This window comes from Hemitrygon akajei, chromosome 6 (assembly GCF_048418815.1).
Source record: "Hemitrygon akajei chromosome 6, sHemAka1.3, whole genome shotgun sequence".
NCBI lineage: Eukaryota > Metazoa > Chordata > Chondrichthyes > Myliobatiformes > Dasyatidae > Hemitrygon > Hemitrygon akajei.
In genome coordinates this window covers 153535641-153561011 of record NC_133129.1, presented here as the reverse complement: position 1 = coordinate 153561011, position 25371 = coordinate 153535641, and the positions used below count along the sequence as shown (strand labels likewise).

At 39.2% G+C, this 25371-nt stretch overlaps 1 protein-coding gene across 5 annotated transcripts in view; it reads right to left on the bottom strand.

Annotated features, from left to right (window-relative positions):
- The window catches only part of ppp6r3 (protein phosphatase 6, regulatory subunit 3), a 134253-nt gene that overhangs the window by 7496 nt on the left and 101386 nt on the right, over positions 1–25371 (bottom strand). For 3 of the 5 annotated variants that reach the window (XM_073049604.1, XM_073049606.1, XM_073049607.1), the window contains exons 16-24: positions 23611–23665; positions 21873–22003; positions 21549–21676; positions 16099–16249; positions 15006–15103; positions 14173–14371; positions 4811–4828; positions 4385–4501; positions 3331–3420 (exon numbers count right to left, since the gene is read on the bottom strand). In XM_073049604.1, the coding sequence (XP_072905705.1) occupies positions 3331–3420; positions 4385–4501; positions 4811–4828; positions 14173–14371; positions 15006–15103; positions 16099–16249; positions 21549–21676; positions 21873–22003; positions 23611–23665 (987 nt within the window). The remainder of the gene's footprint in view (positions 1–3330; positions 3421–4384; positions 4502–4810; positions 4829–14172; positions 14372–15005; positions 15104–16098; positions 16250–21548; positions 21677–21872; positions 22004–23610; positions 23666–25371) is intronic. The other 2 variants (XM_073049605.1, XM_073049608.1) reach the window with 1 other exon arrangement.

The window sequence follows — 25371 nt, the reverse complement described above, 5'->3', positions numbered from 1 at the left end:
GAACAATGTTGGGTCCTTAAAGAATGAATTGGGTGAAATTGTTATGGGAAACAGAGAAATGGCAGAAGAATTTAATAAGTACTTTAGATCTGTCTTCACTAGGGAAGACACAAGCAATCTCCCAGATGTATGGATGGGCCAAGGACATAGGGTAACAGAGGAAATGAAACAGATTGACATTAGGAAGGAAACGGTGATGAGTAGACTGATGGGACTGAAGGCTCACAAATCCCCAGGTCCAGATGGTCTGCATCCTAGGGTACTAAAGGAGGTGGCTCTGGAAATTGCGGATGCATTGGTAATCATTTTCCAATGTTCCTTAGATTCAGGATCAGTTCCTGAGGATTGGAGAATGGCTAATGTTATCACACTTTTTAAGAAAGGAGGGAGGGAGAAAACAGAGAACTATCGTCCTGTCAGCCTAACATCAGTATTGGGGAAGATGCTAGAGTCCATTATTAAAGATGAAATAGTGGCATATCTAGATAGCAGTGATAGGATTGGGCTGAGCCAGCATGGATTTACCAAGGGCAAATCATGCTTGACTAATCTATTGGAGTTTTTCTGAGGATGTAACCAGGAAGTTAGACAAGGGAGATCCAGTGGATGTAGTGTACCTCGATTTTCAGAAGGCATTAGATAAGGTCCCACATAGGAGATTGGTGGGTAAAATCAGAGCTCATGGCATTGGGGGGGAAGATATTGACATGGATAGAAAACTGGTTGGCAAATAGAAAGCAAAGGGTAGCAGTGAATGGGTGTTTCTCGGAATGGCAGATGGTGACTAGTGGGGTGCCACAGGGCTCGGTATTGGGACCACAGCTGTTTACAATTTACATCAACGATTTAGATGAAGGCATTGAGAATAACATCAGCAAGTTTGCTGATGATACTAAGCTTGGTGGCAGTGTGACATGTGATGAGGATGTTAGGAGAATTCAGGGTGACTTGGATAGGCTGGGTGAGTGGGCAGATACTTGGCAGATGACGTTTAATGTGACTAAGTGTGAGGTTATCCACTTTGGGAGTAAGAACAGGAAGGCAGATTATTATCTGAACGGTGTAGAGTTAGGTAAGGGAGAAATACAAAGAGATCTAGGAGTCCTTGTTCATCAGTCACTGAAGGTGAATGAGCAAGTGCAGCAGGCAGTGAAGAAGGCTAATGGAATGTTGGCCTTTATTACAAAGGGAATTGAGTACAAGAGCAAGAAAATCCTCTTGCATTTGCACAGGGCCCTGGTGAGACCACACCTGGAGTATTGTGTACAGTTTTGGTCTCCAGGGTTAAGGAAGGACATCCTGGCTGTAGAGGAAGTGCAGCGTAGATTCACAAGGTTAATTCCTGGGATGTCCGGACTGACTTATGCAGAGAGGTTAGAGAGACTGGGCTTGTACACGCTGGAATTAAGGAGATTGAGAGGGGATCTGATTGCAACATATAAGATTATTAAGGGATTGGACAAGATAGAGGCAGGAAATATGTTCCAGATGCTGGGAGAGTCCAGTACCAGAGGGCATGGTTTGAGAATAAGGGGTAGGTCATTTAGGACAGAGTTAAGGAAAAACTTCTTCTCCCAGAGAGTTGTGGGGGTGTGGAATGCACTGCCTCGGAAGGCAGTGGAGGCCAATTCTCTGGATGCTTTCAAGAAGGAGCTAGATAGGTATCTTATGGATAGGGGAATCAAGGGATATGGGGACAAGGCAGGAACCGGGTATTGATAGTAGATGATCAGCCATGATCTCAGAATGGCGGTGCAGGCTCGAAGGGCCGAATGGTCTACTTCTGCACCTATTGTCTATTGTCTTATTTCCAGCATCTGCAGAATTTCTCGTGTTGGGGCCACACTAACACCACATATAATTGTGACAATACTTCCCTCTTTCTAAACTGAAATCTCCTTGCAAAAAAGCCAAAATCGCATTGGACTTCCTAAATACTTGTTGCGCCTAGCCGCTAACCATTTTATTTTCTATATTTCCACTCATTTATAATCTCTATTTAGATAATAGGCCAACTTTTGATTGCTTTTAGCAAAGTGCACAACCTCACAATTTCTCATTAAACTCCACTTGCTGACTGTTTGTCCACTTCCTCAACCTATCTCTACCCTGTTGCCGAGTTCAAATATCCTCAACACAGTATCCCCTCATTAATGATCTGCAACTGACCTACATGGATATATTGTAATTGTATTATTTCAGTGTAGTGGTAAATACTGGATTTAATCCCAACTGTATTCTTGTTTTTAAACATTTTCTGGCAAATGTGTTTACACTTACATTCAATGAGATTATGGTTAACCTTCACCTTCTTCCACAAAATTCATTTCCCTCTATTCTTTCAACAACTACTAGTCCTTCAATCTTTTTATTGAATCCACTTAGCATACAAGCTCCCACTGTGCTTTACAGTAGAGAATTCTAAAGGTTCATTACTCAGGATGAACATTTTATTTTAATCTCCATCTCAGATAGCCACCCCTTTACTTTGAGACTAGGATTCTTAGTTCTCAACCAGGTAAAACATCATCTCTGCATCTACCTTGTCGAGCCCTATAAATATGTCCTTTTCAATGAGATCTGAACACCAGCAGGAAATAGATAGAGTCTGCTTTCCTCATACAGCAATCCAGCCATCTCTTAAGTTAATCTAATTGAACTCAATGTGGTTGATAGTGAATTATATTTACAAATTCAGAAGATTTCTCTACACACGAAGCATGCTATTTGCTTATTTCACCAAAATTTAATATTATAATATTTTAACAGTATCCCATATCAAACTAAAACATAAAAGCATTTCAGTGCATCCTACAAGACAAATAACTAGCTCACAATATGAAAACTCATTTTTAAATTTATTGTTGCACAAAGCATATTATCTTAAAAATAAATTTAGACCTTAGTTTTAAAATGAGAATGTTTAAAACAACTAATGACTTTGATCAAGATGGACTTAAGCAACCCTTCCTCATAATTAACCCAATGTAACAAACAATTTTCTGCTTCTGAAACCATTTAGTAATCCTGTCAATTTAGTTTGTTGTGATTGACTTTGAATAGCACACACTAGTTGGTTACCATTTTTCAAAAGTCGTCAACATTAGGATAGTAAAAAGTTTGGGTCTTAATATTAGCTTTTTTAATATAAATTCAGTAACAAGTTGCCAGAAAATAATTGGATATTACAGAGATTGCAATCATTGGTACTATGCAAACTAAAAGTACTGTCAATGATTAAAAAAAAATAGAATGGCTATCACAAAATATAAGGAATACTGAAGTTGTATACTATATCAGGGTAAAAAGGAAATTACAATGGCTGCTTACTTGACTTCTTCCATTGATGCTACATTGTCGATGGGACCATTCATGGTTTCTTTTACTCGAGATTTTGTATTCTCTTCAGAGTGCCTCAAGCTGTTAATAGAAAATCTACTGTTAAACAAAGACTAAACTGCATCAAAAAAAAACATTGTGGTTGACACCTACTAACCTTTGTTACATTAACAGGAATTAGTTTTCAAATTAGTGTTCCAAGTTCCCTAGCATTCAATCCCAAAACTCATTTTGCCTGTCTCCTCTGTACCAAGCACCCCAGTGGACCAGACAGACTAATGCTTAGTATGTCACTGTCACACAGTTAAAATCAAGCACATTTTTGATCATTCTGTTGCAGCCCAAAAAGGTTTGCTTGACACCTAGAAACTTCCTAGATTAAACGTGAGATATATTTGCACAAACTTTCATTGAGCAAAAACGTACAAATTTATATTACTTAAGTGTTAAATTAGACCTTAAGATCTGATAATTATTATACTTCAACCAATTCTTTTAGTGTTGATATTATCAACCCCGAATGAAACAAAAGCAAATCTAGATAATTGAAATACAAAAATGGTTCATAATCATTTATAGTCATTCTGTGTGATCTAAACTAAAAGCCATCATGCATTCATTCTTTGCAGCTGTCAACCCAGGTTAGTTGGCTCTGAAAACCAACCCCAACTAGTGCAACACCCACCACCTCACTCTGCCTTCCATGTTTCCTTTCCATAATAAAGAGGCATATGCAGCCATCAATGCCCTACTGTTCTGTACTGAAAATGTGCTCTTTGTGCCCATTAAGAGTCACTTGATACACAATTAGAAATTCTTTGACAAATCGTGCAGCTGATTATTTGCATTTTACAAGCATGAAAAACAGATAACATTATAACCTTAAAATAAAAGTCTATTTAGTAAAAACAAACCTGTTATAGTAAATAACTCAAATTCATTCTCCTTTGTAACAATGATCCCACCATGCAAGAAATGTAGTGAACTATTCATCTTTCATACATTATCAGGAAGCAAAATTCATTACAATATGAAATCTACATACCCATCAATTCGATAATCATTAGACTGTGATGTTGGAGTCACTTTCAGAGGTTCCAAATTATCTTGAGACATATATTTTGAAGAAACATCTTCAGAGGTAGACAACTTTATGTCCTCACTAAACAGGGAAAAAGTCAAATTGATTAAATAGCTGGTTTAAATAATAATAATAATACTTTCACGCTTGTTATGAAACTCACTCTCCAATCATGCAGTTTGTGAAAAATTTCACATGCAAATGGGAGGGGGAATGTGGAAAGGCATGAATGAATGACGATCATCTTGCAGGCAACATTAAACCTTGATGTATTATTTCAAATGTTGACTCAAAGTCATGCCATCATATGAAAGGAATTCTATGATTACAGAAGTCTGCTTGCTTACACATACAGCATTCAGTTAATTTACACTTAATTGTCATACATACCGATAGGATTTCAACACTCTGAAGCCAAATGCACGAGAGAAAGAGAAAGGAAGCTTAAATTGTGAAAACCTCCAACTGAACTACTATGAGCTTGCTTATGATTTTCAACAAAGATTCACAATCAATTTTTTCTTAGTACAACTGTATTAAAACATTTGGCATATTTCCACTTTAATGTGAGAATCCACTCCCTGCAGGTTTCCACCAAACACACTCTGATCATCAGAACCGACTTTGCAATATCTTAAAAGATCATAAACTAAACTGTAAATACTTCAATCTCCATTGCAGTGTAAGAATTAGAAGTCGGCAAAGGAGAAGTTATCTTTGCTTTGACATTATTAAGTTTTTAGTCACCGTTTATTTTTAAAATTTATTTCAATTTTAATAGTTGTAAAAATTACAGCACTTTAACTGGCTGTTATAGACACTTTGAGGCACGTCTTCAAATTCTCGTTGCCACTCAGACCATGCCACTGGACTTGTGATGCAAAGTGCAAGTGTGGGTTGATGTGGGGTGACCAGTCAGCAAACTTAGATGGTTGGGTAGGGTGAACAAAGTCTGGATCCATGAAATTGCCTGGAAAGTCTATGTTTCTAAACTGTTCCCACTTACAATGGCCTCAGAAAATAAAAATATAGCTACTTACAAAACAGATGCAGAGTTAGGAAAATGGTAAAAATATGGAGCCCCTGTTAGATGAAATGTTTTACACATATTCAGGTAGAGTGCTGATGTATACTCAAGAAGATAGGAATGATGGAATATGGGGCACGAGAGTGGAAAGGAAGCAATTAACATCGGAGCAGCACAAGGACGAGCAAAGTCCAGCTGGACCAAATGCCCTGCTTATGTGCTATAAATTCTAGGAAATCTAGCACAGAAAATATTGTTATTCTCATGAACTGTTGTAAATTTCTGAGTTTTAATTTTAGTCTTAATATACATTGTCAAAAAATAAACTAAAATTTTAGTAAAACAAAGAGGAACTATTTAACTGTGAGAAATTAATATTGAGCTTAAGAATGGCAAAGATTCATGCACCAAAATCTAGGTAAAGCTGTGGAATCAAAGTAAGTGCTGGATGAACACATCCAGCACAAGGTAAGAGATATAGTTCACTTCTCTAAGTGGCAAGGATACATTTGGAACAAGAGAAAATCTGCAGATGCTGGAAATCCGAGCAACACACACAAAATGTTGGAGGAACTTAGCAGGCCAGGCAGCATCAATGGAAAAGAGTAAACAGTTGACATTTCGGGCCGAGACCCTTCATCAGAACTCACTGGGATAAATTGGGAAACTAGCTTACTTTACCAAGACCCAAGGTCTCAGAGGCCTGACAAATCAGAAACAACAAAATTGACTTCTGAATAAAACAATGGACCCACTCTAAGATATCTCCAATGGTACTGAAGGCCTCAAAGGCAGATAGTGGAGCTGTGTGCCAAGACAGTTAAACACGTTTGCTCAGTATTAACAATTAGGATGCTACATAATTGGGCAAACTGGAAAACAGAGAAGGTATTCCAAAATAACAACAGTCCAGCTGCAAAGGAACAAAGCTGGATGAAACCTGGACTAGACTATGGGTGCTATACATCTCAAAGGAGAATGAAATGATAGGAGGGAGATGGATCCTGTAAACAGTCTTTAACAACTGTTACCAAATCCCAGAATGGCATGACACCCTAGGACCAACATTCAGAAAGGAGTAGCTATGTATTACTAATCCCTGATTACTAATCACCTATGTCTTGGTAGGTAGCTTACTGTGTAAGCTATAAACAGTTGTACTTTGCCTTTTCAAAAAAGAGGCAATATCGCATTGCAACATTCTTTCACTTCACTAAGCAGCAGCAGCAATAAACTGGAAAGCTAATTTGTTTACTGAGACCCTAATAAATAGGAAACAAAATTCTGATGATGCCAGTTATCAGTGATGTGATGAAAATTTTGTACAATAGAGGCATTAAAAACATTTATCACCCATCAAATTAGCACAATCTCCACAGCACACAATTCCCTCAAACTATCAAAATCCAAGCCAAACATTAATCTGGAAGAGCATATCATCATTTTTAAAATGTCAATATTTCAATCCAATCACATAACAGATGCTTTAATGCTAACCTCCTTCATGACAAGCTGCAGTCACGAAATTCCTTGATTCCATTTTGTCTGGTAAATTGCTAATCTATGAATATAGTTCACTTAACATTTAATAACAATATTATTATTAATATTAATAATATTGGAAAAAGTCGAAGACAGTTCTTTGTGGACTTCATGCACCAGTTTAAAAAAGTAATCGGGATCTGTCAGGACTTGTCTGCAGAGCAGGAGATTGCTTGAGTTAATAGTAACTCTAGGGTTAATTAGCAAGGGCCAATAAAAAGAAGCGGGGTTTAAGCGGTGCAGCCATTGTGTGAGTAGGCAGTGTTAAGAGTGGTCAGGCTTTGGCTCAACAGGCCTGGGTGAGAACAGGCGCTGTCTGGAACTTAAGTTTGAGAAGTAAAAAACTTGTAGCCAGAATGGTTGTTCAGACAGTGAAATGCTCCTCCTATTAGGAGATGCGGGACTTCAAGGCACCTAACAGTCTCCCTGATGAGTACATCTGCAGGAAGCGCACCCAACTCCAGCTCCTGACTGACAAGGTCAAAAAACCAGAGCTGGAGCTTGATGCACTCAGGACCATCCTGAAGACTGAAAACTTAATAGTCTTTTCCTGAGGTAGTCACACCAAAAATGCAGGTTTCAGATAGTAGATGGGTGACCAGCAGGAGAATAAAGGGAGAAAGCAGTCCATGCTGGGCTCCTCTGTGGCCATTTCCCTCAGCAACAAATATACCTCTTTGGGTACAGCTGGGGGAGGTGGGGAAGAATATGACCTATCAGGACAGCAGCAGCCAGGACATTTGTATTGTGGCTGGATCTGAGGCTCAGCTGGGAAGAATAAAGTCAGGCAGAACAGTAGAACAGTAGTGATAGGAGATGTGAAAGTTAGGGGGACAGAAAGGAGATTCTGTGACAGCAAAAGACAAGCCAGGATAGTGCGTGCCTCCAGATGCTAGGTCCAGGATGTCTCAGAGCAGCTGCAGAAGATTCTCAAGAGGGAGGGTGAGCAGCCAGACATTGCCATGCTCATTAGCACCAATGACTTAAGTAGAAAGAAGGAAGAGGTACAGCACAGTGAGTATAGTTAGGAAAAAGGCTGAAGAACAGGACCTCCAACGTAGTCATATCTGAATTACTCCCCAAGCCACATACTAGTCAGGGCAGGAATAGCATGACGGTACAGAAGAATGAGTACTGAGAAACTGGGGTAGGAGGCAGGGTTTCAGATTTCTGGATCATTGGGATCTCTTCCGGGGAAGGTATGACCTGTATAAAAAGGACAGGTTACACCTGAACCTGAAGGGCATCAATATCCTCGCAGGCAGGTTTGCTGAAGCTTTTGGAGTGGGTTTAAACTAAATGAGCAGGGGTATGGGAACCAGAGTGACAGGCTGAGGATGAGATGCTTTGTATGCAAGTTGCTGCAGTGTGTAGTGAGATCGTGAAGATGGACAGGCAGATGAAAAGGCAAAATTGCAGCCAATGGGATGAGGTGAAGGGTAACATAGCAGCAAAATCAAAAAAAGGTGATGAATACAGGACTGAAGGTGTTATTTTTAAATGCATGCAGTATATAGAGTAAATCAGATGATCTTCTAGCAGAGTTAAGAGATTGGCAAACATGACATTGTGGGCATCACTGAGACATAGCTAAGATTATAGTTGGGAGCTTAACATCCAAGGATACACATTGTATTGAAATGGCAGGTAGGTAGGCAGATGGGGTGGGGTGGCCCACTTAGTAAAAAAATTAAATTAAATCCTTAGAAATAGCTGACATAGGATCTGAAGATGTAGAATCCTTGTATGCAGAGTTAAGGAAGTGCAAGGGTAAAAAAAACCCTGATAGTATTTATATTCAGGCCCCCAAACAGTAGCCAGGATGTGGAATATAAATTTCAATCGGAAATAGAAAAGGCCTGTTACCATAGTCATGGAGAATTTCAATATGCAGGTAGATTAGGAAAAATCAGGTTGGTGCTAGATCCCAAGAGAGGGAATTTGTAAAATGCCTGTGAGATGGTTTTTTTAGATCAGCTTGTGGTTGAGCCCATTGGCGGAAAGGTAACTCAGGACTGGGTATTGTGTAATGAACCGGATTGGTTTAGGAATCTTTAAGGTAAGGAACACCTTAGGAAGCAGTGATCATAATATGATAGTGTTACGAAGGATGAACAACTCTGATGGGCAGAAGGGTGCAGAGTTGCCCATGTCCCCCTTTGGAGAATCACAAACCGTTACTATTTCGATGCTGCTAACGAGAGAGTAAGAGAGACAAAAGAAAACATGCCAGGACATCTGTTACTGATAACAGCCTGAGAGAGAGTTATGTTTATCCACCATGTTATGACTCCCAAAAGACTTATGGCTGCGGAGAGGGCTGGTTTGATGGGCTAAACCATTCAAAACTGACTGACACCTGAGACCCCGTGAGTAGGGATAAAAGTGAGGTCTGGGGTGACACCCCTCAGACACACCAGGAGACACATTCGTGAGCACTGTTTGAGTATTGGGACCCACGAGTAAGTGTGGGCATCGGGGACTGAACGGATCGGTCAATTTTAACTCACAGTGTTTATAGCGAGGCCCGTGGGGGCTTGTGTGTGTGTCCACCCTTGCCTGGGTGACGAGTCCACCACAGAAGAACGGTCTAGCTAAAGGACGGAGGGGTCATACTTGAATGGCCACAGCAACGACTCGACGGATCAAGAAAATAAGGGAAGGTTTGACCGGCTGTCACTGTTCGCTCGCTCTCCCTCTCTCTCTCTCTCTCTCTCTCTCTCTCTCTCTAACGATTAAAACACCAGACCCAACAACTACCTCAGCCTGCATGAACTGAACTGACCTTTATATTTCCATATGACAATTCATTATCCCCTAGACAACGATAGAGCTTGTTTATTATTGATTATTATTATACCCACACTTTTAGGTTTAGTATTGCTAACATGTATTATCTGTATATTTGCATTGTTGATATTGATTTGTATATTTTTACTAATAAACACTGTTTTGAAAATAGTACCAGACTCCAACGGACACTTCTATCTTTGCTGGTAAGACACCCAGTTACGAGGTACGTAACAATAGAATTCAATTTGCAGTTTGAGAAAGAGAAGATAAGTTCAGATGTATCAGTATTAGGCTGGAAGCATGAGAGAGGAGCTGGCCAAAGTTGATTGGAAGGGGTCACTAGCCCGGACGATGGCAGAACTGTAGTGCCTGGAGTTTCTGAAAGCAATTCTGAAGACACAGTATGGATACATCCCAAATAGTGGGAAGTTAGAGGATTGGGAAACTTCTAAAAACAAACCAAACAGACTAAAAATAACAACGAAAAGATGAAGTATGAAGGTAAGCTAACCAAAAATATTGAAGAGGATACCTAAAGATTTTCCAGATATATAAAGAGTAAAAGGCGAGAGTGGATATTGGACTGCTGGAAAATGATTCTAGAGGTAGTAATGGGGGACAAAGAAATGGCAGATGAAAATAATTTTTTTTTACGTGTAGACCGGGCACACCGGCTATATGGTGGACAGCTGAGGAACAATAGAAGACTTGCAAAGAGATTTTTCACGGTGCTCAACAAAAGTATATTCCAGTTAAAAGCAAGGACGGTAAGGGTAGGAAGAGCTAGCTTTGGAGAACTAATGAAATAAAAGGAATCAAACTAAAAGCTCGTATGTACAAATTTTCCAAGAATAGTGGGAAACTGGAAGACTGGGAAAACTTTAAAAAGCAACAAAGAATCACGAAGCAAACAATAAAGAAAGGGAAGATAGATTATGAAAATAAACTTGCACAAAATATAAAAACAGATAGTAAAAGTTTTTATAATTATATAAAGCAGAAAGGGGTGGCTAAAGTGAATGTAGGTCCCGTGGAGGATGAGAAGGGGAAATTGATATTGAGTAATGAGGAAAAGGCTGTGGCTTTGAATGACTATTTTGTGTTGGCCTTCACAGTGAAGGATATTTTTAACATGCCAAAGAGAGATGTTACAGATGAGATGGGAAGTGAGGACCTTGATACAATAGCTATCACTAAAGAGGTAGTGCTGAGCAAACTTCTGGGCCTGAAGACAAATAAGTCCCCTGGTCCTGATGGAATTTATCACAGGGTACTGAAAGAAATGGCATAAGTTAAAGTAGAGGCTTTGGTGATAAGTTACAAGAATTCTCTGGACTCTGGGCAGGTCCCGGCAGATCGGAAGACAGCAAATGTCATGCCACTGTTCAAAAAAGGATGTAGGCAAAAGGCAGGAAACTATAGGCCAGTTAGTTCAACATCTGTATTTGGGAAAATGCTTGAAGCTATCATTAAAGAAGAAATAGCAAGGCATCTGGAAAGAAATGGATTCAGCAAATGTAGGTCCCGTTTGACTAACTGACTGGAGTTCTTTGAGGATATAATGAGCGCAGTGGATAGAGGGAAACAGATGGACGCTAGTTACTTGGATTTCCAGAAGGCGTTCAATAAGGTGCTGAATAAAAGACTTATCCATAAGGTAAAAATGCACAGAGTTGGGGGTGATGTATTAGCATGGATTGGGTAGCCAATAGAAAGCAGAGAATTGGGATACATGGATGTTACTCTGTTGGCAATCAGTGGTGAGCAGTATGCTGCAGGGGTCAGTGCTATCCCTGCAACTGTTCACAATATACTTCAACAATCTGGAAGAGGGGACCAAGTGTAGTATATCTAAATTTGCTGATGACACTAAATTGAGTGGAAAAGCAAATTGAGCAGAAGATACAGAGAGTCTGCAGAGAGATACAGATAGGTTAATTGAGTGGGCAAGTGTCTGTCAGATGGAGTACAATGTTGGTAAATGTAAGATCATCCACTTTGGAGGGAAAAATAGAAGATCAGATTATCTGTTAAATGGTAAAAAAAAACTGCAGCATGCTGTTGTGCAGAAGGACTTGGGAGTGCTTGTGAATGAATCACAGAAGGGTATGCAGGTACTGCAGGCTATCAAGAAGACAAATGGAATTTTCGGCCTTCATCGCTAGAGGGATCGAATTAAAGAGCATGGAGGTTATGCTGCAACTGTACAGGGTACTGGTGAGGCTGCACCTGGAGTACTGCGTGCAGTTCTGGCCTCCTTACTCGAGGAAGGATATATTGGATTTGGAGGCTGTGCAGAGGTGGTTCGCCATGTTGATTCCAGAGATGAGGGGGTTAACTATGAGGAGAGACTGAGTCACCTGGGATTGTACTTGCTAGAATTCAGAAGAATGAGAGATCTTATAGAAACATAGGGATAGACAAGATAGAGGCAGGAAAGTTGTTTCCACTGGTAGGTGAGACTAGAAGACATAGCCTCAAGATTCGGGAGAGTAGATTTAGGATGGAGATGAGGAGGAACTGCTTTTCCCAGAGAATGATGAACCTGTTGAATTTTCTGCCCAATGAAGCAGTGGAGGCTATCTCAGTAAATGTATTTAAGACAAGGTTGGATAGATTTTTGCATAGTCGTGGAATTAAGGGTTATGAGGAAAAGGTCGGTAGGTGGAGAACAGCCCATGGCCAGATCATGCAGATCAATGGCAGAGCAGGCTTGACAGGGCAGATGGCCTACTCCTGCTCTTATGTCAGCCTTCACTGTGGAGGACACCAGTAGTATGCCAGAAGTTCAACTGTGTCAAGGGGCAGAAGTGAGTGAAGTTGTTATTACTAAAGGTGTTTGGGAAACCAAAAGGTCTGAAAGTAGGCAAGTCACCTGGACCAAATGGACTATGGTCCATGATTCTGAAAGAGGTGGCTGAAGAGATTGTACAGGCATTAGTAATGATCTTTCAAGAATCACTAGACTCTAGAATGGTTCCAGGGAACTGGACAGTTGCAAATGTCACTTCACTCTTTAAAAAGGGAGGAAGGGAGAAAAAAAGGAAATTGTGGGCCAGTTATCCTGACTACAGTGGTTGGGAAGATGTTGGAGTTCACCATTAAAGAAGACATTTTGGAATACTTGGGGGGGGGGGCATATAACAATAATATAAAAATAACATAATTGTCCTTAAAAGGAAATCCTACCTAACAAATCTGTTGGAATTCCCTAAAGAAATAACAAGCAGGACAATGAAGGAGAATCAGTGGATGTTATTTACTTGAATTTTCAGAGGACCTTTGATAAGGTGCCACACATGAGGCCACTTAACAAGAGCTCATAGTATTACAGGAAAGATACTAGCATGAATAGAAGACTGGCTGATTGGCAGGAGGCAAAGGGGGCAAAAGGGCCTATTCCGGTTGGCTGCCAGTGACAAGTGGTGGTCCTCAGGGGTTGGTAATGGAACTGCTTTCTTTCACATGTCAACCACTTGGATGATGGAATTGATGGCTTTGTGGCCAGGTCTGCAGACAATACAAAGAAAGGTGGAAGGGCAGGAAAAGTTTAGGAAGCAGGCAGTCTGCAGAAGGACTTGGACAGATTGGGAAAGTGGGCAAAAAGGAGGCAGATGGAATATAGTGTAGGGAAGTGTATGGTCATGCATTTTATTAGAAGGAATAAAGGGATAGACTACTTTCTAAACGGGAAGAAAAATCAATAATCAGAGGTGCAAAGGGACTCAGAAGTCCTTGTGCATGATTCCCTAAAGGTCAACTTGCAGGTTGAGTCTGTGGTAATGATGGCAAATGCAATGTTAGCATTCATTTCCAAAGGACTAGAATGTAAGAACAAGGATTAGATGCTGAGGCTTTATAAGGAAGGCATCGGTCAGATAGCACTTGGAATACTGAGAGCAGTTTTCCAAGAAAAGATGTGCTGACACTGGAGAGGGTCCAGGTTTACAAGAATAACTCCGGGAATGAACAGGTTAACATATGAGGAACGTTTGATGGTTCTGGGCCTGTACTTGCTGGAGTTTAGAAGAAAGAGGGGAGATCTTATTGAAACCTAGAATATTGAAAGGCCTAAATACAGTGGATGTGGAGAGGACGCTTCCTATAGTGGGTGAATATAGGAGCAAAGGGCACAGCCTCAGAATAGAGGGACGTCCATTTAGAACAGAGATCAGAAGGAATTTTTTTTTTAGCCAAAAGGTGGTGAATCTGTGGAACTGATTGCCACAGACAGCATGGAGGACACTTTCGAGTATACTTAAAGCAGAGGTTGATAGGTTCTTGGTTAGCTACTATGGGCCAAGTGGCCTAATTCTGTTCCTATGTCTTATTTCTTAACAATATTTGGATGGTGAAAAATACTCAGAAAACTTTCACCTCAGCAACCTACCTTTTAAACACAGCAGTTTCAGTTTTGGCATCTACAGTAAGGCTTACTGTTTCCTTCATGGAACCATTTGTGACTGTCTCTGTTACTTGGTCTGTTGCCACCTCTTCATCCTCACCATCAGACAAGTTGGGTTCTAAATGTAATGTGGCTGACTCTGCTTTCTGTTCCTTGCAGGTAAGCTGCGAGTTTGTAACAAAATCTAAAGGCAGGATTAGAAATAAGTAGAAGACAATAACTTGTCATCAGATAAGAGAATGCATTTTAAAACTTGGCTGTTCATTTGCTTATGAAGTGTATAATACTGTCCTTTGTTTTACTTACTGATACGATTAACATCAATTAACAGGAAAATACTTTGTTCCTATAATAGTTTTCAAGAATAATTTACTGAAAAAGAAAACATGTGATACTAATTTTGATTTCAAACCATACTTCCCTCCAAATAGTCAAGTTTATTTGCATTCTTGAAATTTGCATAAATCAGGATAATTCAAGTAATCTAGATCATCAGGTTCTTAATAACTGATGCAAGTTTTAGCTTGAGACTAGACTGCTATGACAAACCACCATTTTCTTGGTGCTGAATTTGGTTTGTTATTAAGACAATCTGCCTGACAGAGATTTTAATCCTAAAACAATTTAAAAATATCTGTGAAGAGCAGATCCCAAGCAGTGAGTTGGATGATATTTAGCTCTGAAATCCTTGAATCAATTAATATGTCAGATTGAATGTCTGGCAAAATTACAAGTTGAAGAATGAAAGCTGCAGAAGTATTATAAATATTATCATTCATAGCACAGCAAATCAACGTTTGCATCAATAAAAAGATTACCTTCATGACTTGTTGTTACACAACTGTGTGGGCCATCCACTGGGTCCAAGCTGGTTTCCATTGCAATTGGAGAGCTGCTTCTTAAAGGATCCTTTGAACTAAATGAAAAACATATGTTTTCTTAAACCTTCACCATTGTGCCTACTATTCACACTTGAGAAAATATGAACATCTTGGGTAAGCACAAATATACTGTTAGGAGTTAATAGTCTTGAATTAATTTTGAAGGGAAACTAATTTTACTGTCCCGTATTTCTCCAATCACATTCACTTTAATTTTGTACATTAATCACACAGTACATATATACTCATTTATACCAATCTGAAAAGAAATGCCATTGTTTCTGAATTCAATTGAGCAAAAAATAACTTCTAAACTCTGTTGGAAAAGAAAATAGATTTGAACCAGAGAGAAAAAAATTGGAATTAAACAGAATAATGACCTGGTAAAAAATTCAATATAATGACTCACAGGCTTACTAAATTCACTTACTATTAACTCAGCAAGGAGCATGTTACTTCTGGAAACCATAAGCACAAAAGCAGAGAAGTAACTTTTATATCACACAGACCATTTAAGGGAAATTCATTATTGTCTGCCTCCATATGAGAGTGGTGCAATAAGGCAGCTTTATTCATCTAGGATTTTGTTACATTAATCAGGTACAGATTCCATAACAATTGACATTTGACCAGTGTATGGAATTTAATTACACCAAAATCATGACACCTTTAATTTATGCTGGACATGTAATCTTCCCAGTAACAAAAAAATAAGAGGTAGTGGCAATTTGAAATGAAAATACAAGTATTGTGATTAAAATCAAAGTATGATGTAGGCTGGTTCGAGTACTGTACGTTAACTCTGAAATTTCTTAACAAATACACATCACCTCGCTTTTTAAAGGCAGTTGGTGTGCCAGTGAGAAGCCAATGTAAAATCAAATAGATTTTTTTTTAATTCCAAAAAATAAGACTATTCAAAAGGCAACTTTAGGGGATTAGCACTTTAATCTGATTGTAGTAGACTGGAGGACAGCATTAATAATTAGGAACTAATTTATCAACATGACTTACAATATACAAGTATTACCTTAACTGAGAGGAAAAATCTGAAAAAGTAGCCCATCCGGTTTCCTGTGGTACTGCATCACCTGAACTCCACAAAGTAGGTCCACTGGCGTTCGCTGCAGCTATGTTTGTGGTTTCCATAGGCACTTCAAAGTTCGCTGTCCACCCTGGGGCTGTAAAAAAGTCGCTACATTTATCAGGCGTTTATTGAAATCCATTACTTCTTTACAGTCATTGATTTCAATTCAAACAAAAGAGTGTGTGATGAACAAAAGCTCTGTTTTCCATTATGGTTAATGTGTTTCTGAACTCATAACAACCCAAAATCTTGAATGTACTTGTACTATAAAAAATACTTTTCCATAAGTGCCTCCATATCTAACAATGATCAGGAGGGCTTTTACCAAAAGTCAATTTAACACAAATTGACAATTTGATAATTCCCTCATCTGGAACAAATCCAGTAAGCAGCACAGGGAGCAAGGAAGGTCTTGTAGGATAAACTAGTTATTTTAATCTAAGAAGCCTGGCAAGTAATTCAGGGTATGGGCCAGTACAAGTGATTGTCATAGCTATAAAAGAATATGATTAAGGCTTGGGCAGGGACTGGCAACTCTAACAGATCCTTCAGGCTTGATGGAGTTGGAGGTAATTGAGAAGGAAGAATGCTGACAGTGTCACAGCACTATTTAGAAGACATTCCTGGGGGAATGTCCAGTGAAGCTATATAAATGGAACTTTGAAATAAGATGATCATGATCACTTTGATGAGAAAGATATGATGTAGAGATAACAAGAATATAATAGATGACTAACTTCCCTAATATTAACTGGGATGATCACAATACTACGGGACTAGATGAGGCAGAATTTGTTTGACGTATCCAAGAAAATTTTCTCAAACAATATATAAATAGCGCTGTTAAAGAAAGGCCTACACTCATATTCTTCTGAGGAAACGAGGCTGTTGCATCAGTGGGTGAGCACTTGGGGACCAGTATTAAGTCAAGCTTATTGTCATTTAACTATATACATGTATACTGTCAAATGAGATATTTTTCCAAACCAAGATAGAAAGCATAGCGCACATAACACACAATAACTTATGAAAGTAAGGATAAGATCTGCAGATGAATTACATATAAATAAAGTACATCAACTAAATACTGTCAGTTACAGTACACATTAATCGGTGACACTCTGAATGCAATGCAGCAGGGAATTCAGAAACCTAATGGCCTGAGGGAAGAAATTGTTTCCCATCCTGACCATTCTTGTTTTATACATCAGAGTCTCCTCCCTGATGGGTAGAAAGTCAGAGGGTGCTGATGAATGGGTGGGATCCTTGATAACATTAAGGGCCCTGAATACGCAGTGCTCCTGATGAACATCCCCGATGGTTGGTAGGGAGTCCCCAATGATCCTCTCAACAGTTCTCATAGTCCAATGCTTGGCTGTTCCCATACCAGATGGAAACACAGGCTGCCATGGTGCTCATATAAAATTCAGTTAAGATGGGGGGGGGGGGGGGGGGAATAAAGAGCCTCCCCCAACAGATTTTAAATAGCTATGGCAAAAGATAGCACTGATCTATAAGTTAATGTCCTAAATCATGGCAAAGCCGATTTTGAAACTTCGAGACAAGAACTTACAGTTTGAATGGGAGATTTTGTTGAAGGGTAAAGGGATGCCTGACAAGTGGAAGGCTTTTAAAAGTGATAGAGAATGTTAAGAGCCAACGTGTTTCATCTGAGTGAGGGGTAAGGTTGACAGGATTAGGGAACCCAGGCTGATGAGAAACCTAATAAATACAGGGAAGAAAACAGTAACATCCTGAAATACTGTATATTGACATTACAAAAGAGATGGTGTTGAAGCACGTTAAGGAAGATAGATCTCGAAGCCTGACCAAGTGGATCCTAGGATACAGGGGATAACAGGATGGGTAATATTGTACATTTATTTCAGAAGGGCTGAAAGGATAAGCTTGGATAAGCTGGACGCAGGATCTGTTTACATTTGGAAAGGCAAATGCTGATTGGAGTTAGTTAATATGGCTTTGAACGCTAGAAATCATGGCTCAGGCCCTTTGACCCATGATGTTGTACCAACCTTTAACCTATTCCACGATCAATCCTAACTAAATTAATCCCTTCTGTGTGCAATGTCCATATTCCTTCATTCTCAGCACATTCATGTGCCTATTATAAAGCCTCTTCAACACCTTTATTTCTATTTTAAAATGAAACAGCAGCAAATTAAGCTGAGAGTTGGTGTTGAATGAGTTCTTGTTTACACAGGATATGAAGCTTGTATCAAAATTACATGAATGAGGATGTAACATAGAACAGTACAGCACAGTACAAACACTTCAGCCCATGAAGTTGTGCCAACCTTTTAACCTACTCCAAGATCAATCTAACCTTACGTTGCCCTTCCCTTTCAGCCATTTGACCTTCTAAGAGTCTCTTAAATATCTCAAATGTAACTCTGTATACCACCATCCCCAGTAATGCATTCCATGCGCTTACCAGTCTGTGTAAAAGAGACACTACCTCTGACATCCCCCCCATATTTTCCTCCAATCCCCTGAAAATTATTAGCTATTGCTAACCAGGGAAAAAGGCACTGCCTGTCTACTCCATCCAGACTTCCTATAATCTTGTAAACCTCAATTTATACCCAAAGCCATCAAACATTTGTCATATGACAAGCTATTCAATCCTGGAATCATTTCCATGAACCTCCTTTGAACCCTCTCCAGTTTCAACACATCCTAAGAGGTCAAAAACTGCTCACGATACTGCAACACACACAAAATGCTGGTGGAACACAGCAGGCCGGGCAGCATCTATAAGGAGAAGCACTGTCGACCCACTGACAAAGGGTCTCAGCTCGAAACATCGACAGTGCTTCTCCTTATAGATGCTGCCTGGCCTGCTGTGTTCCACTAGCATTTTGTGTGTGTTGTTTGAATTTCCAGCATCTGCAGATTTCTTCGTGTTTGCTCACAATACTGCAAGTGAGGTCTCACCAGTGCTTTTATAAAGTCTTAACATTACATCCTTGCTTTTACATTTTAGAGCTCTTGAAATGAATGCTAACATCGCATTTGCCTTCCTCACCAAAGACTCCTGCAAATTAACCTTCAAGGAATCCTTCACAAGGACCCCCAAGTCCCTTTACACCTTAGTTTTTGTATTTTCTCTCCATTTAGAAAAGAGTCAACCCTTTCATTTCTTCTGCTAAAGTGCATGACCATACACATGCTGACACTGTATTCCATCTGCCATTTCTTTGCCCATACTCCTAATCAGTCTAAGTCCTTCTGCAGCCTCCCTACTTCCTCAAAACTACCTGCCCCTCCACCTATCTTCCTATAATCTGCAAACTCTGCAACAAAGCCATCAATTCCATCACCCAAATCATTGACATATAATAACTAGTCACTGGCAGCCAACTAGTGAAGGCTTCCTTTTTTCCCTACTCTTTGCCTCCTGCCAATCAGCCCCTGCATTATCCATGCTAGAATCTTTCCTGTAATACCATGAGCTCGTAGCTTGTTCAGCAGCCTCATGTTTGGCACCTTATCAAAGGCCATCTGAAAATCCAAGTGCACAAAATCAACTGATTCTCCTTTGTCTATTCTGCTTGTTATTTCTTCAAAAAGGACAAACGAAGGGCAACACACCATATGCTTCCTGAGCTACCCTATCAACTTACGTGACAACTTTGAGAAATCTCTGGACTTGGACCCCAAGATCTCTCTGTTCCTCCACAATGCACACTCCAGACAAGGATGTAATTAAGCCGGAGAGGGTGCTGAAATGATTCATGAGGATGTTGCTAGACTGTTGCTAGCAGTATGTGAAAAATTTAAGTGTGTCAGGGGCAGATGTGAATGTAATTGCTATTAATAAGAAGAAAGTGCTTGAGAAACTGAAAGGCCTGAAAGTAGATAAGCCGCCTGGACCAGATGGACTGCACGCCAGGATTCTGAAAGAAATGGTTAAAGAGATTGCAGAGGCATTAGTAATGATCTTTCAAGAATCACTAGATTCTGGAATACTTCCAGAGTACTGGAAAATTTTAAATGTCACTCCAGTCTTCAAGGGGAGGCAGAAGAAATAAGTCAGTTAATCTGATTTCAGTAGTTTAGAAGACATTGGATGAGGTTTCAGGATACTCGTAGGCACATGAAAAAAATAGGCCAAAGTCAGTATAGTTTCGTCAAGGGAAAATCTTGCCTGACATAATGGTTGAAATTCTTTGAGGAAATAACAGGCAGGATAGACAAAGTCAGTGGATGTACTTTACTTGAATTTTTAGAAGGCCTTTGACAATGTGCTGCACATAAGGCTGCTTAACAAGAGCTCATTAGTATTCAAGAAAGATACTAGCATGGGTAAGACTGACTGACTAGCAGGAGGTAAAGTGTGGGAATCAAAGAGACCTTCTCTGTTTGGTTGCCAGTGACTACAGGGGTCGGTGTTGGGACTGCTTCTTTTACGTTATGTCACTGATTTGGATGACAGAATTGATGGATTGTGACCAAGTTTGCAGATGAAACGTGGATAGGTGAAGGAGCAGATAGTGTCCAGGAAGCAGAGATTCTGCAGAAGGACTTAGACAGTTTGGGAGAATGGGCAAACAAGTGGCAGATGGAATAAAGTGTAGAGAAGTGTACGTTCATGCACTTCGCTAAAAAGGAGTAAATATATACACTATTTTCTTAATGGGGAGAAAATTTTAAAATCAAGTGCTAAAAGACCAGGGAGTCCTTGTACATATTCTCTCAAAGTTGTAGAGGCCAAGTCATTAGGTATATTTAAAGCGAAGGTCGATAGGTTCTTGATTCATAAGAGTGTCAAAGGTTAAGGAGAGAAAGCAAGACAATGGGGTGGAGGAGATAAAATAGGCCAAGTGGCCAAATTCTGTTCCTATGTCTTATGGCCTAAAGCTAGAGGGCATAGGCTTAAAGCAAGGAAGGAAATATTAAAGGGCATTTAAGTCAAATTATTCTTTTCAAAATCATAGGTATATGAATGAACTGCTTGAAGAAGTGACAGAGACAGATACAATTTCATCATTTAGAAGACATTTGGACAGGTATACAGATAGGTAAGGTTGAAAGAGATATGGGCCAAATGTAGGCAAACTTGGTAAGTTCATATAGGCACCTTGGTCAACATGAATGAGATGGGCTGAGGCACCCGTTTCCATGCTACATAATTCCATGATACCCCACGGCTGAAAATAATAACCGAGAAGAGTCACGTTCAACAAATCCTCACTGGAAACCATTATTCCATAGCACGGTCAACTCATCATTTGAAGCTAGATAGCTAGATGAGACATGCAGAGAAGTCCCACTTCTTAAATTAAGCACTAAATCATGAACAATTTTCAGTTGATATACATCAGAATCATCACATATTATTGCAAAATAAAATGTACGCATTCACTACTTGCCATCATTTGCATCTATTTCCATCCTATCATCTGGATTGGAACCACTGGGCTCAAAGGTATTATTCCGTTTGTCACCATCCTCATCTTCTGAATCTGTGCTTTCTTCACTGTCTGTGCTACCTGAGCTCCTGCATGTAATACAAAAATCACTATTAAAATTACTTGGCAAAATTAATCTCTTACTATTAGCTGAAGCAGCTCAATGAAAGAAGCAGAAGGGTAAGGTAAGGGTACGTGTATGGAAAGCAAGAAGTGAATATTTAGGGAAACCGGGTATCTTGGAACTAACAGAACAATATTGCTGCATTCTGCCAGGCAACGCACCTGTGCCGATTTTTTGCATCTTGTGTAAAGGTTATGTCCTTTTCACCCCAAATATCTTCCTCATCAGACCCACTGTCATCAAATTGTTGTATCCTTTCTTTACAGCATGCCTCAAATAGTGCTACATTAGCCTAGAGCAAAATAGTCAAAAAGTCAAAACATCTCAAACAATAAAACAAGTCAAATTTTAACAAAAGACTCTGAAAGCAATAAATTAGTACTTGAGGACTAATATGCAAAATAGAAATTTCCATACAAATTAGCAGAGAAATTAATGTGTCACAATGAGCTGATTAAACACGATTGGTGGGGGCCAGGAACCATATTTCATCAGAACACATCATTTCTAACAATAAAGACCTCAATGTACTTCAACTTCAAGAAAGAACAGTAAGAATGGGCAATTGTTACAAGTACTGAATAAACGCATAAAATTTAGGTTTACTGCACAAAGAAATCTCCGGATTAATGTTCTACTTTGCAATTCTCCAATCATGCTTGCAGCTGTGACACCATACTAATTATACACTCCTGTTGCCTGTATTCGGCATTCCTCCACCAAAGAGGTGGTTCTGATGCACCTGCTTGTCAAAGACAACAGAAAGAAAACTAAAGGCAACCATCACTGTGATGGTCTGGGAAATGCTCTTGAATGAACTGCATCAAGATAGACTTCTAGTCTTCTCCGGCCTCTAGAGACATTCCAGAATGAATACAATTCACCCTGTGATCATGGTCCACCTTGTATAAATGGGGGTAAAGTGTAGGCACTTACTGGCAGCTTCTTCACCCACACATATAACTTAGTATATTTATTTATTTAGCAACAAAGCACAGAGTAGGCCTTCCTGATTGCAAATTCACAACCCCGACTAATCTTAACCTCAGCACAGGACAATTTACAATAGCCAGTTAACCTACCCAGTACATCATTGGACTGTGTGAGGAAAGTGGAGCACACAGGGAAAACCCACGCTTTCCATGGAGAAGAAGTACAGAGACTCCTTACAGAACGGTGTTAAAAGTTAACTCTAAACTCTAGAACTCCTCGAGTTCTAATAGTGTCGCTCTAACCTCTACACTACCATGGTGTTCAATTTACTTCAGACATCTTTACTAGAACTCACTTACACTCCCTGTACCAGAATCCAACCACCACCTGAAGACACACTGACATTTACATGTAAATTATTAAGAGATTTCTGTCAGTGCACCATCTCCCACTTCCCAAGGCCTCTTTCACCTATTACCCCAACATAGGAGAAACTGCTTCCATGTTAACTTTTCTCCAGGTGGATTTTCATAATGCTCCAAGTCACCAACAGTGCACCAAACTAACTGTATTAGAAACAGAACCCAAGGTGGTCTCACTCAAAGGAAACATTTTACTTTTATTTTGAACTCAACCAGACCTAGATGCTAAACACAACACTGAATTAGATCAAATTAGGAAATAACAATGCAGAATGTCTGTCGCAACTTGAGTCTAGAGAATTATACAGCAATCAAAGTAAAGTTAAATTATTTCAGTTACATTTTATATCTCTATTTAGTGCACCTATATAGGTAAGAGTCAATTACATCATTCCCTTCCTGGTTTGTTTGTATTTGATAAAATCCTGGGCCACACATTTTAAGAAATTGATGGATTTAACTTCATTTAACCCATTTTATAATTAAATGACCATTCTTAACATACCTCCCCCTGATCCCCACTGGACAAAAACAACATACTTACACTCTCATTTGTATTCAATGAAAAGTTGATATCACCAATTCGCTCAAAGGGGACACTGCAAATGATTCAAAATGTTGGCTAGGATTACAAAATGGTAGTAAAAATGACTTCAAACAATGTGAGCTAATTTTATAGAGAATATAAATAATGCATTCTGATTATAAGAATCAATATGGAGAACCCTCAAACATAAATCTTCCAAGTGTATGAATTATTTTAAGAAAAACAACATTCTTTTCATGTTAACTCCACATGTTATACAGCAATACTTCACTACTACTTGCTTTATGTATTAAGCAGAGAGAAAATCATCAAGTAAATGACTTACCAGCACATACCAAATCTCAGCAGCACACCAAAAGCTGAGAAAATTGTAACTGCTATTTTCATAAATGAATGGGTCAAATTACCTAAATAAATTACCTACCGTCTGTATTACCATCTTTAAGAAGATATAGTTTGCCTAAAAATATGATAAAGTAGGAAAGGCTTCCTGTCCACAAGTCAGAATGTCATATGTATAAAGTTGGACCAAGATTTTATGATTTGTAGGTATTTCCTCTTTTCCATTCTCAAAGCAAAGTTAGACAGCACAGTAAACCCAAGTTCTTTTCAGAGGCTATTCTCAAGGCCTGCTAACAGACCAAAAGCAAGTTCTTTTCAGAAGCAATCTATTGTCCAACTTATTCTTATGTAATACCTCCATGTAGATAGTGCTAATATTTTTAAACGTCTGTAGTCATATCCAAAATGAAGATGATGAGAACTGAAGATAACATGCAACCACAAACTGAAGGTGATAATGCTCCCAGTCAAAAATGGTGGTGTAGAGTGCCAACAACTCATTCAAAGGATAGGTTGCATTCAAAGAAGAAAGGCAGTCTAAAGGAAGCTAAACAATATCCCACATGCCTGAGATCTGTGTTACAGCAGCAAAGAAATAGCTCGACTGAATTTATGAGGCGTCTCAAAGGCTCATGAGAATTTATATTGTTTAGAAAAGAACTGCTCCACACAAGCAACAGGCCCTGGGACCCATGTCTGTGCTGACCATGATGCCAATTTAAACTAATTCCATTCACCTTCTGCCTGTTTATGTGTTTTAAATGTTGCTATCATTGAATTGGCCTAGTTACCACAGAGGCTAAAACAAAAGAGTAAAACTGCTGCTTGTTCATTCCCATTATCAACTTGCCAGCATACAAGATATTTGTAGTTCACCTGGCAAAGCATTCCTCAATAGGGACATTAGTATTTGATTAGTGCCAATGTCTAATCATTAATCAAAACTCTCTAGATGTATACATTCCGTTCTAACATGAAATTTTCAGTCAATAGTAAATATAGTTCAATCCAAATGTAAATGTAATGGTATCTTTAGAGTCAAATATGCAACACATAAGATAAAACATGCATTTTAAAAATATTTTTCCATTAACTCTAGCTGAGGGTTGCTCTAATGAACTCTAATGAAGATCAAGCTGTGATTGCGAACAAATGTTGATACCAAAACAAAAAAGCTTCAATAAATAATTTTACAGCAGTGGAAAAGACTTCATTTATCCACATTAGTTAAATAAGCATTTCTATTGTGAAAGTGATCCATCACTGAAGATGATACCCTAAATACAGGAAATTCTACAGATGTAACACACAAAAAACTGTTTAAGGATCTTAGCAAGTCAGGCAGCATCTACAGAGGGGAATAAACAGTCGATGTTTCAGGCCAAGACTCTTCATCAGGACTGTGAAGGATCTCAG